This window comes from Mesocricetus auratus, unplaced genomic scaffold (assembly GCF_017639785.1).
Source record: "Mesocricetus auratus isolate SY011 unplaced genomic scaffold, BCM_Maur_2.0 Super-Scaffold_4256, whole genome shotgun sequence".
Taxonomy (NCBI): Eukaryota; Metazoa; Chordata; class Mammalia; order Rodentia; family Cricetidae; genus Mesocricetus; species Mesocricetus auratus.
In genome coordinates, this window is record NW_024429182.1 from 78,048,365 (window position 1) to 78,062,293 (window position 13,929).

General features: G+C 43.9%; 1 protein-coding gene across 1 annotated transcript in view; it reads right to left on the reverse strand.

The window, feature by feature from the left end:
• The window catches only part of Otoa (otoancorin), a 67,530-nt gene extending 53,969 nt beyond the window's left edge, over window positions 1-13,561 (reverse strand). Inside the window, exons 1-7 of the mRNA XM_040755223.1 lie at window positions 12,546-13,561; window positions 12,169-12,197; window positions 12,045-12,075; window positions 11,901-11,928; window positions 10,365-10,452; window positions 8,056-8,187; window positions 4,973-5,208 (exon numbers count right to left, since the gene is read on the reverse strand). Coding sequence (XP_040611157.1) covers window positions 4,973-5,208; window positions 8,056-8,187; window positions 10,365-10,452; window positions 11,901-11,928; window positions 12,045-12,075; window positions 12,169-12,197; window positions 12,546-12,636 — 635 coding nt within the window. The 5' untranslated portion in view covers window positions 12,637-13,561. The remainder of the gene's footprint in view (window positions 1-4,972; window positions 5,209-8,055; window positions 8,188-10,364; window positions 10,453-11,900; window positions 11,929-12,044; window positions 12,076-12,168; window positions 12,198-12,545) is intronic.
• Between the last annotated feature and the right edge of the window lie 368 nt (window positions 13,562-13,929).

Here is a 13,929-nt window from a genome sequence, read left to right on the forward strand (position 1 = left end):
TACTTAAATGCAATACATCTTTGCATAGTTAAACAAATATTCTGCAAAAAACTTAAACTCCCCATAATTCACTTGTTTAAAGTATATAATTCACCAGCATTCCTAAAAGAAGAACCCGTTCAAGGTCAGCTTTGTATACACAGCAAACTTGAGGTCAGCCTGGGCTGCATAAGACCATGTCTCAAGAAAATGAAATATGATATTTTTCAAGAAAATGGATGGAACTAGAAAATATTGTATTATGTAAGGCAAATCAGGCTCCAAACCCACCATACATAGACCTTAGCATCTGGTTTTTATATATGCATTGTGTGAGAGTGGGTGGGTGATGGGTGTTCTTGGTTGTCAACTTGATTACATGTGGGATTCACTAAAACCCATCATCATCAACATTTTCAGCAGCTTACAATGAAATTGCACCCCCTTAGCTGTCACCCTGTGGTGATATATTATTTATGATTTAATAAAGATTGTCTGAAGATGAGAGAAGCAAAGCAACCAGCCACTAGAGAGTTCTCACCTCTACCAACTCTCAGACCGAAGGAGTGATCCACTGAATCTCAGATTGTATCTCCAGGTTGCACTGCTCTCCACCAACCCTCAAAATCTAGACTGCTTTCTGAGCCTGCACTGAACTCCTTATCTTTTCTCTAGTTCTGGGATTAAAGGCATGGACTATTTTTCTCTTTTAGACCGATTCACTCTAATGTAGTCCTGGGTGGCTTTAAACTCACAGAGATCCATCTGTCTCTGTCTTCTGAGTCCTGGTATTAAAGGTGTGTGCCACCACTGCCCAGCTTCTATAGCTAATTAGTGTGGCTAGTTCTGCATTCTGATCCTTCAGGAAATATTTATTAAATCATAAATAGTATATCACCATATCACCCCTCAACTTCTAGCTCCCCAGATCCTGAAAACCACTAATTCACTTCCTCTCTATAAATTTGTCTATTCTGGATACTGCATATAATGAAGCTATGCCATTCATCTTTTCTGTGCCTTGCTTCCGGCACCTGCATGATGTTTCCAAGGCAGATATATGTAGCATGCAACAGGCCTTTGTTCCTTTTTATGACTAAATAATAGTCCATTATCTAGGTAGTCTACATTTTGGTTGCCCAGCCAGTAGGCATTTACATTGTTTTCATCTTTTGTTTTGCCTCTTTCTTTGTTGGTGCTTGGAATTGAACCTGTGTGAACATGTAATGCACATACCCTATTGGTGAGACACACATACATACACAGACACAGACACAGACACAGACACAGACACACACACACACACACACACACACACACACACACACACCATCGTCTTGTTTGGACTCTTAAGGAACTACCAATTGTTTCCACAGCAGCTGCTCCACTGTGTGTTCCCACCATGGCCACAACTCATCTCTGACTTCTCTAGTTGCCTTCAATACTTGTCAATATCTGGTGTTTTGATAAATAACCTCCTGCTGGTGTGAAATAGTCTTGTCACTGCAGTCTGATTTGCCACTGCTGTACCACCCCCATGGCTCCAGTCACCATCATGTCCTTCTCATCCAATCCAGAGGTCCTGGCTGGTACAAATAGGGCTTTCCATTTCATAGCCTCTGACAATGCCCACCCTCCCTGCTCATCCTGAAAACCTTCTAAATCTCTGTGTCCTGGGAGCCTTCCCCCCTCACATCCACACAGTGAGTACAAGTCACCACACCAACTATATGAGTAAAACTCTTCACACCTACACCATGAGTACAACTCTCCACATCAACACCATGAGTACAGCTCTCCACATCAACACCATGATTACAGCTCTCCACATCAACACCATGAGTACAACTCTCCACATCAACACCATGAGTACAACTTACCACACCCACAGCATAAGTACAACTCACCATGTCAACACCACTGAGTATAACCCACACCCATACCATGAATGCAACTAACACCCACACCATGAGTATGAATCAATGCTACTAAGTAAAACTCACTGTGTCAACAATGTATCCACCTTTTCTAATGAGCATTCCCACTAGTCTCTTCTACAGTCATTCTGTGTTTAAACATACAAATTATCCCTTAATCCACACACAACACTGTCTTTGTACTTCCTAGTTCTTTCTTTTCTTCCCTTTAGCTTTTTGTTTTAATTTTGTGGTCATAAATACACCCTATTTCATTAGAAATGCATAATTACACTGTGAGCATTCCCCCAACAGTGGGCACTGCTCCAGTCAGCCGTCTCCAACGCCTACCTCAGGACCCCAAAGGGAGTGCACAGCCAAGGCTTCTGCTACTCCACAGTTGTGTTTCTGGTGTGTGTGCTTCCATTTTCTTTTTGTTATACACACAGTGTTTTGTTTAAACAAAATATTGTAGTTCTTGCTTTTCTGAATCTACTCAACACACTCTCCACTTCTCTGGAGACCAACAGTGGGACTCAGTCTTGAGGTGCCTTTCAGCATGAGGTGTCCAGGACCTGTCCCCAGGAGGAGGACCTCTCAGGTGCCCTGCAGAACCCAAAGTTGCCCTGCACTTTGGGCACAGGACACAGGGCAGCATCAGTGAGCAGTTGTGACATGGCACTCCTACAATGCCTGGTCTCACTGCATCGGGATGGCTCCATGTTGAAGCTGCATTTTGGCTGCAGAGTGGGCTGCAACACTTCAGCCATCTGTGCTGCAGCTGTGAGGTTACTTCCAGGCACGGCTGTGAATGTCACTGCCCTGGAGAGGCAACCCATCTACTTCTGAAGCAGCAGGGTCTGAAGAAGCCATGCTGTGAGCTGAGCACACTGCACACTGCAGTACATTTTCACATCACAGTTCATCAGTGAAGGAAGTCAGGACAGGTACTCAAACAGGGATGGAACCTGGAAGCAGATGCAGAAGGCATGGAGGGGTGTTGCTTACTAGCTTGCTTCCTCTGGCTTGCTCCTGCTTTGATTTTTTATTTTATTTTTTGCGTATGTGTATGTGTATGTGCCTGCTTATCTGTATGTACTCAGTACATGTGTGCAGTAGCAACAGAGGCCAGAAGAGGGCTTCTGATCCCCTGAAGTGGAGTTACAGGTGGTGAGGAAAGGCTCCATGCAGATGCTGAGACCCAAAGACAGGTCCTCTACAAGAACAGCAAGTGCTCTTAAGCACCAGGCCCTTTCTCCAGCACCTTATTTTGTTTTGTTGTTGTTGTTGTTTGCTTGTTTTTGTTTTTTCAAGACAGGGTTTCTCTGTATTGTTTTGGAGGCTGTCCTGGAACTTGCTCTGTAGACCAGGCTGGCCTCAAACTTACAGAGATCCTCCTGCCTCTGCCTCCCAAGTGCTGGGATTAAAGGCATTCGCCACCAATGTCCAGCATGGAAAGACACATACATACATACATACATACATACATACATACATACATACATACATACATACACACACACATAAAAGTGGTAAGTATCATTTAAGGGAAAACTCCCACTGCAAAAAATGCTGTTTACCATTCCCTATGGAACGCTTCTGCCTGAAGGTGAGTCACTTAGTCTCTCTGCCCTTCAATTTCCTTGTCCATAAAGAACAGAAACAGGAGGGCAGGATAGAGTGAGAAGGGGAGAGAAGACCTGGGGTAAATCCCCTGTGGTCGGCTCAGGGTCAGGAGGTGAATTCTCATGAATTGGATGAGTGCCCTTGGCTAAGAGACTCCAGAGGGCTCTATGACCCTTCTGCCAGCAGAGAACACAGCAAGAAGATATTCCTATGAACTTGAAAGCACAAAGATACTAAATCTGCCATGCCTTGACCTTGAACATCTCAGCCCTCGGAGGTAAGTGTCTGTTGTCCGAGGTGGCCAGCTTGCAGCTGACTAAGATGGTCAAGATATAGTGGCACTGTTTTTCAGCGTATTTTAGGACTTTTTTGTTTTACTTAAAACAAAAATATTAGTTTCCCATTTATGGAACTGAAGCTAAATTTACTTTAATTTTTTTCTTTTCCATGTATCCGTATGTGGTGCACATATGTTTACATGTGTGCTTGTGCCTATGGAGGCTAATGCTGATGTTGAGAATCTGCACTGCTTGCTTTTCCACCTTATTTGTTGAGGCAGAGTCCCTCAATCAAGCCCAGAGCTCATCAGTGTGGTTAGCTGCCCTAGCTGGCCTGCTCTGGGGAATCCCCTGCCTTTGCCTTCCTGGGCTGGAACTACAGGCAAGTTACCACACCCACCTGCCATTTGCATGAGCTCTGGTTATCCAATCTGGTCTTCACGATTACACAGCAAATGCTATGCCACTGAACCATTCCCCAGGCTCTAAAACAAATATTTTTTAAGCAAAAAGGATGAAGGCTTATAAGGAAAATCATGGGACAAATCACAGGACAGGTAGTAGGTAGATGTGACAAATCATAGGGCAGGTGGTAGATAGATGTGACAAGAACTAGGATAATAGTTTCCAGTTACTACAATTGAGGGAGAAGACAGTTCTGTTTTGTTTTTAGGATTGACAATGTCAATTATAATCATTATTAGTTTGGTAATTCATGTTTTATCCATAAAAAGATTATTTGATATTGGTGCCAAATACAAAACAAACCTGATAAGATACAATCTTTAGAAAGACACATTAATGAAAATAAAAATATTTACACAAGGATAGAGGAGTTTAGAGTAGAAGCGATCACACCATTGCATTATACAACTGAAGAGGAGCAGCCCAAGGTTATTAGAAAACCAACCATAATTCATCCAATTACCATTCAAGAATTATGACCAGATAATAGGCAACACCATAACTATTCAGAAGTTAACAAGGATCCTATCGAAATATTGTATTTGATGATATTTAAGGGCACAATAGTGAGAAGGCAGTTTTAATGATAGCATCTCTCAGCTCGGCTTCCGAAGACATTTGCCTACCCGTGCCCACCATCTTCTCCCTTAAATCACCACAGCAGACCGAGCAGCACACAGAATTAAGAGCTCAGAGGAAAGGACTCACAGGTTCTTAAAGGCATCCTCACGAAGGTCCCGGGGTAGCCTCTCTGTGACATCCGGTTGCAGAAAGCTGCCTGAGGCGCCTCTGAGTACCCTGCTCAGGACCTCCACACACTCCAAGGGGTTCAGCACCTGGAAACAGCGCTCCAGAGTGATGAGAAACAGGCTCCGATTGACACCAGGGCTCTGAAGGGCCTCTTTCCAAATGTCTCCCAAGTTGATGACAGTGTCCTTCAGATCCTGAAGGAAGGAGAGAAATTCGAGTCACTGCACCTTTGTGGCCCAAGCACATGAGAAGACAACTCAAAGGAGGAAATGTTTATTTGGGGTTGGTGCATGGTCACTTGATCCCATGTGCTTAAGCAGAGCATGATCAGGGTGGGATCTTGTAGATGGAGCTGCTCACTACATTGTTGACAAGAAACACAGAAATGGAGGAACCATTCATAATCTTCTAAACCTGCCCCCATGACCTACTTCCTGCAACTAGGCTCCATCTCCTAAAGTTTCTACCATATCTCCCCAAATAGTCCCATCAGCTGGGGTCCATGAGCTTATGGGGCACATTCCATAATCAAACCATTAAAATCACATGAGAGCTGCTGCCTCTTGGTTCAACAGCACCAGTAAGGACTCACATACTGCAGCATGAAGAAATTCAGGATCACAGTTCCACATCATGCTGCTATGTGGAAACTTCTAGACCTTTCCATCACCTCTGAATCAAAGGCAAGACTTTTCACCTGATCTTTCTACACAAGGCAAGGCAGTTTCCCATTCTCTGGGTGGACAGCATGAATGTCTCATCTTCATTTTCATTAGCATAGAACTGACTGTGGTGCTTCCTCTGGGGTAACCAAAGGTACCAGGCTCCACAGTAGGAGCAGAATCTTTGTCACAACAGGAATCATTTGCATTTTCACAATGCATTACATCTTGAGATCTTTACAGGCAACACTTATTGAGAGTTCCTGAAGTCACTAAACCTGCTGCTGAGTTTTATTCCTTGATGTGTTAAAGAAACACACAGTTTACCTCTGTGTTTGTAATGGATCTTTCCATGAGTATTCTTCAAGATAATTGACTTTCTTTGCAATCTTCTGTATTTGTTACATAGATTTTTAAAACATCACTCTGAAATAGGCCCATGGCTTCCTCAGGCAGGAACCCATTTTCTAGCCTCAGATTCAATCTTTCTAAGATGCATCACTAGAGGTTAACTCTCCAAGACTTCTCGCCCGAATATTAAAATGAAAGATTATTTCTTACTTTGGTTGCATGTGCTGTGCATGGTTGCAGGATGTTGTTCATCTTAGGGCGGCTCTCCACCACTATGCTAAACTTACTTCAACCCGTTTTCATGTGTGTGCATGCATGCATGTGTGTGAGCGTAGAAAGAGCTTCATTCTGTAATCCAGTGTAGACTGAAACCTTCTAGGTAGCCCAGAATAATGTCAAAATCATTCCTGCCTCAGCTTCCTGAGTTCTAGGATTGCAGGCATGAGCCAGCAGCCTGTCCCATGAACCAAACTGACCCATCGCTGGTGTGTGTGTGTGTGTGTGTGTGTGTGTGTGTGTGTGTGCATGTGTGTAAAGTTGTATTGGTGTATACCCATACCTAAAAGCAGAGTTATTAATTGTGACTGGAGGAGGTATGTGGCCTCCAAACATTACATTTCTTTTTTTGGTTTTTTTGAGACAGGGTCTCTCTGTATAGTTCTGGCTGTCCTGAAACTTGCTCTGTCGACCAGGCAGGCCTTGAACTCATGGAGACCCTCCTACCTCCGCCTCCCAAGTGCCATGTGCCACCACTGCCCGGCAACATTACATTCTTAGTCACTGGTCCCTTGCTGGTCATTCCCTTAGAAAAATACCTCATATACAAAAAAAGCCTTAATAAACATTAAACAACATAATTTTTAATAGATTTGAGTTTAATGATTTTTAAAAACTTAAGATCAATTCAAAATGAAACCTATCTATACCAAACTAGCGGCTATTGTGTTTTATAACTACCACTAAAGTAAGAACAGAGTAGAAGTTAGGGATGTAGCTTGCCCAGCACTCCATGATGCCCTGGATTTGATCACTAACACTACCAAAATAATTAAATAAGAAGTATATAATCACTGGGCAGGCAGTAGTGGCACACACCTTTAATCCCAGCACTCTGGAGGCAGGGGCATGCAGATCTCTGTGAGTTGGAGGCCAGCCTGGTCTACAAGAACTAGTTCCAGGACAGCCTCCAAAGCCACAAAGAAACCTTTTCTTGAAAAACCAAAAAAAAGTATATAATCATTAAAATGTTTAAATCCTCTTAAAATATTGTGAGTTAAAAGTAATAAGAATCTTAACATTTTAGAGCTGAGAGATAGCTCAGAAGTGAAGAGTGTGTGCTTGCAGAGCACCTGAGTTCCATTCCCAGCACCCATGTAGTGCAGCTCAACATCAACCAGAACCTCCAGTGAACCCAATGCCCGCATCTGACCTCCCCAGGTACCAGACAGACACGTGGTGCACAGAAAGACAAAACTCTCATACACAGTAAAATAAAAATAAGCTAATCTTTTTTAAAAGGAATATTTCCATTCTGAGATTACATGAGGAAACGGAGGCTAGGCAAGAGTTCAACTCTATTTTAGAACAATGATCCACACCCAACTCTCTCCAATAAAGGACACTAGCCCTCAGCTTTGGAGTCTCATGGCATTCTGGGGCTTGGAGGTCTTGCTCTTTGTGCTGCTCATGTCACTAGCCTTGTTTTATAGTCACTGTTAGCTGTTGCTTGTCTTCATCCTGCACTGTAACCTTAAGGACAAGGGCATTCCTTTCTACGCCCACCACACAGAGCAATTACCCTCAGACACTTACCAACTCAAACTATTAGAAGACCCCCAGTACACTTAGTGCCCATAAGAGCAGAAAAATGTAACTTGGAGAAACTGAAGAAGAAAAGCTAGGCCCTAGGGTCCCAAGTTGGGGTGGCAATGAAGAGAGAAAGAAGTCAAGAATGGCCAAGGGCTGGGTAAGGCCCCCCAAATACCAAATGTCCCCACTCCTCCTCATGAGATGCATAGCACGCCTCACCAGGGGCTCCCACTTGTCCTCTAAAAGGCATTTCATGGCCGTTCGGAACTGCTGGGCATCAGTGTCCCTCAGGTCCTCCAGCAGCTTCTGGGGCTGATACAAATACTGCTCCAGGTGGGTTTCCATGACTGCCTGGGCATGGGAGATTCAGTCAGTGAGAACAGAGGACCAGACAGTGGGTCAGCACCATGGCCAGCAGCCCATCAGGTTCCCCTTGGCTCCCTGCAGAGCCAAGCTGATGGGCAGCCTGTATGTGGGGATTTTGTGGTTGCAAAGGCTGTAAAGTCGGGGATCCCTTACGAAACCCAGATTTCCAACTCCACTTCGGAAATGCAAAGAATGGGAAATGCTGGACTTACTTCCCCCTTCATGTGACCAGCCTGATTTCCCCATTCTGTGACCTCCCTGGTCCTTGTGGGAGGCAGTGGGCCTCTGAGGAGAAGCTGAGTGTCCCTGGTTTTTTTACCGCTCAAACCCTAGCACTGAGGAAGAAAAACACCCTAGGCAGAATAAACAGGCCCCATCCTCCCCGGAAAACCTCTCCTGCACTATTTAAGGACTTGTTTTATTCTTTTATTTAGGAGTTCTGGACTTGTTACTACTGTTGTTCAGTTTTGGGAACAGGAATCTCACTATGTAGTCCAGGCTGGAACTAAATCCACACTCCTCTTGTCTCGACTTCCCAGATGCTGAGGTTACTTTTGTATGCCCAGTCTCAGTTTCTTAAAGAGGCAGTGTGAAATAATGCTTTTGGGCAAACACTGGGCATAAAAGACAGATAACACATATGCAAATCCCCATGTTCACACTTATCTGAACTTCAGTTTCATTAGATACTGTATATTCATGTGTTGTGCTTTGTCTTTTGAGAGGGGTCTCACATAGCCCAGGCTGATTTCCAGTTCACTGTGCAGCCAAGGATGATTTTAAACTCATGATTCTTCTGCCTCTTCCTCCCTAGTGCTGGGGTTGTGGGTATGTGTTAACCATGCCCATTTCCTGTAGTGCTGGGGAATCAAGCCTGGGGCTTTGTGCATGCTAGGCAAGAACTCTGTCCACTGAGCTACCCCTCTAGTCCAGGAACACCCTACATTTGCATTTGCTAAGTTGGCAATCCTACATCTGGACCGCAGGATTCACATCTGGAAAACAGAGATCACGATAGTGCTCACCATGTGGGGTGCTGTGAGAATTAAAAGTCTACAGTGTTCTCCGTGGTGCCTAGCACAGAAGTGTCCACCATTCCTCTCTACTAGTGATTAGTTTTTATTTACTTGATGTCTGTCTCTGCCTCAGAATGGTGGGAGTAATGTCGATCTCCACCTCATTCTCAGTATCTACACCAATGCCAACCTGCCAAGGGGGTAGAGATGCTGAATGAAGGTGTGCATGTAGCAGTAACACACCTACCAATGTGGGAAATCTTACTGCCAGAGAGAAAGGGGTCACTCGTTACTGCTAATTACATTGCCAGCAGTGATGAAGACAGATGTGATGTGGGCCCAACAGCCCCTCCAGATGGAGGAGCAAACAGTGAGCAAGTAGCCCTCTGGGTGCAGTTCTGCTCTGAACGTCTGTTGATATTTCTGTTTTTATTAAAACGTAAGTTAAAACTGGAAATAACAAAGAACTGTGCTGTTCCTTTATTCATCAGCCTGTGATGTGACTTCTTTGCTAAAGAGAGTAACGGCATGTGCACACTGAAATAATGCATCCTCAGTTTCGCAGTAGTTCTCAAGGCACATCCTGAGCTACCAGCCAAGGCAAGCCACCCCAGTCATCACCCTCACTGTGCCCTACTGATGCTCTAGCCTAATGCCCACTACTGTCACCCACAGTCATGTACATGTTGGATGTGGTTTATCTCCCAAGGCTCATGCATCAGAAGTTCAGTTCCCAAGAAGGTGGCATTAAGAGGTGAACCCTGGTGTGACAGTGATGCTGCCCGTGGAAGGAACCGAGACAGTTCCTAGGAGACACTGGTTAGTACTTAGGAAAGGATTAAAGTGAGCTTGACCATGAATCCTGCGCCAGATGCCTGTCTCCTCATGCGATCTTTCCCTCTCACAGGCATGCCCACCATTGTAATGCCATCTACCAAGTTTAAGCAATCAACTATGTCTTTGCAGGAGTCAGCATTATACTGATAGATTGTTAGCCTCTGAAACTATGAAGTTAATCAAACTCTTTTTTAAAAACATTTATTTCATTCGTGTATGTGTGTATAGGTATCTGTGTGAGCATATAATCTGTGCTTGCACTAAGATGCAACCAACAGTATAATGCAGGAATGGGCTTCACATACACACCTGCAGGCTGGGGATGGTAAAGGCCAAATTCCGTGAGTTCAGATAGGCAAGGACTCTGTGGGACAGGTCTGCATACCACACATGGGAGCTTCAAGCAAAGACAGATGGGAGAAAGTCAATGACCAGGCCCCCTACAAACTTCCTGCACTGGCTATGTTCCCCTGAGGCTCAGAGAGGAGGGTGGAAATGGGCCAGGGATGCTAGGAACTTTATGTTAAGAAGAAAGAGTTGCCTTCACTTGGCACAGTGGGAGGAGGTGTGTTCATGAGTGTGTGCACAAGTGTGCGTGTGTGTATGTCTGTATATACAAGTGTGTATATACATAGGTGTATGTGTGTGTACACAGGTATGTGTGTGTATACAGGTGTATATGCATATGTGTGTGTACATGTGTGTGTGTTTGTGTGTGTTTTCATGTATGTAGATGCCTGAAGACAACCTCAAGTATCATTGGGACAAGGTCTCTCACTGGCCAGGAGTTCACTGATTGATTCAGCTAGACTGGCTGGCCAGTGGGATCCTAAGACTTTCCTGTCTGTGGTGACCCGGCACTGGGATTCCAAGCATGTGCCACCATGCCCAAAACATTTATGCATGCTCTGGGGGTCAAACTCAGGTTCTCATGCATTTGAGGCAAGCACATTACTGACTGGACTGTGCCATCTTCCCAGCCACTACAAACAATTTTTTTTTTCGAGACAGGGTTTCTCTGTGGCTTTGGAGCCTGTCCTGGAACTAGCTTTTGTAGACCAGACTGGTCTCCAACTCACAGGGATCACCTGCCTCTGCCTCCGGAGTGCTGGGATTAAAGGTGTGCGCCACCACTGCCCGGCTACAAACAACTTTTTTATGATCTCTTTTTTGCTATAAATAATAAATGGATGGACATGTAAGCAAATAAATAAAACTGCAGCCTGAAAGAATATATCTAAAACTACCCATTGAAGTTCTCATAAGGAGAGGGATGTTTCCCGGGACCTTTTATCTTAGTGTGATAACTGTCCCTACGGGGTCTGAGGCCCCCATTTCCTCTTCTGTATGGAATGCATATTAAGATTTAAGGCTGACAACTTTCTTCCTGGAACACGGTCACATCTCTCCAGTCTCTCACACAGGCCAGAGCATCACAGAGCTCAGAGTGGTAATGACAGCAGGCCCTGGAGCCAGGTGCCCGGGTCACACTCTAGCTAGGCTACTCTCCAATTGTGTGGCTCCACTCACCTTCCCCAAGCCTCGGTTTCATTATTCTGTCCAGAGGGATAGCAGCAGGCCCTAGCCTGAGGGGTAGAGTAAACACAGGTGTGTTTCTCTTCAGCGAGCACTGGGGATAATGTTGCATCCTATAAGCACTTCAGGCATCTTGGTCTTAAGCTACAGCAACGGAGGAATAGTGTTTGGGGAACAAGTGTATAAAACACTGTACATTGGTTGGTGCTCTTTGCAATTTGCATATACTACTTTTCTCAAGTAAGAAACTCCATATGAGAGTTATTAGGACAAAATCCCATCCCTTCCAACCCCTCGGAGGCAAATTACCTTTTAAACTGTATGAGATCCAGTAATGCTACAGTGGGGACAAAATGAAGAGACAGCTTTAAGTGGAATCATTGCACAGACACCACATCCGTATTCTGTTTGAAGGTCTCAGAAGGTACACATGGGACAGACTGGGGACATTACCATTCAGATAGCTTCCCTCTATTATTTCTTCCTAAAAGGCAAGGAGATAAAATCAAGTATAACATTCAAATTTGGCAGCGCCAGTAAAGGGGATTTTGATTCAAATAAAAAATGGAATACTCACCGCCATTTTCTGCAACAATGGGTGTAAATCTGTAAGAAAGCCATTGGATATGTGACTAGAACTGAACAGTATGACCTTCATAAAGGCAAATGTAGCTACCACAGAAGCCCAACAAAAGCCACACAGCTATGACTTTGTACAAATAATACACACTAATAAAAACAAACTTTGTACAATAACTATAAAAGCTCTACACATGTCCACGGACACACATATGTGCACACGCGTCTCACACACACACATATGTGCACACGCGTCACACACACACACACACACACACACACACACGAATGCATCATGAGCCTAAACTGACATATCCAGCTACATCACCTAAAATGTGTGGAAGCCATGAAAGGTGTTTTTACCTCAGAACTTACCCTGCCTGGAGCTTGGGTCTCTCTGACATGCACCTTTGTGGCTCAGAAAGAGAACCAGGAGAAGGGAGAACATTCTGGGTTCCTGAGACATTCTCCTGCAGTTAAGTCAAGCACAGAAATGATTCAGGTTTCCTTTTCTTTTTAAAATATATTTAAGAATATTCAAGAGCAAAGGAACATGCAGACCCCAATTCCTCAAAAAATATTTAAAGTAATTTAAGGATCCCAGTGTATGTCTGAGACACACTCATCACTCCCACGGTGAACTCAACAGATGATTTCTGCTCTTACTGCCACCCTGTTCCACTGCACCCAGAAGAGAGGAAGAGGGCTTCAAAGTGCTTACTCCATATCTCTCACATGAGCTCTGGATCTGAATGCAAGAAATCTCACAGTCCAGTAAGAAGATAGGCCAGCAGGAAAACAGACTTGAACTCCTTTGAAATAGATATGAAAATGTCCAATAGTCGCACAGAAGACATCACAGCATGTGAGTCACTTTATTCAGGGCTCAGCTCAAAACACATCCCATTTGTGGGGTTTTTAATAAGCAGACAGAACAGATGGCTGCTTTCAAAATTTAAATCTATGTGTGTCACCTTCCTTCCTAGTATCCCCAGGATAAAACAAAACATGTGAAATAAACCCTCAAGGAAACCCCACACAGTCACCAAAATGACTAAGAATGGAAGACTGACAACATCAAATGTTGGCAGTGTTGTGACTGGAAAACTGTTTACCAGAACTTTATAAAATTACATACTTGGTACTCTACAATCGGGAATTTTGGGGGCTGTGGATGTAGCTTAGCTGGTAGAGAGCTTGCCTAATAAACACAAAGTTCTATGTTCAATCCCAAGCACCATAAACTTGGCATTGGAGGTACACACCTACAATCCCAGCACTCGGGAAGGAGAGGCTAGAAAATCAGAAGTGCAAGGATCTTCAGGTACCTAGTAAGTTCAAGGGCAGCCTGGGCTACATAGGATCTTGTCCCTAAAAAAAGAAATAAAGGAAATAAAAAAAACAAGAAAGAAAGAAAAGGACACTTCAATCCCAGGTATCTGCCAAGAGAAATGGAAACATGTAGATACAAAGATTGGTTCAACTTATTTGTAATAGCCAAATCTGGGAATAACCCTAATGTTCAACGGGTGCAAGGTTTAAAACAGCTTATCTATTCAATTAAACCACTGGATCACCACTCAGCAATAAGATAATTAAACCTATCTCCTTACAACTAGAAGACTTTTGTGGGATAGAACATTTATCTAACTAAGAATAATTGAATAGTTGTTTAACATTTGTTTAAATGTGTTACATTTGCTTATGCTATATTTGTTTAACTATGCAAAGATGTGCTGCATTTGTTTTACCTTGCCTG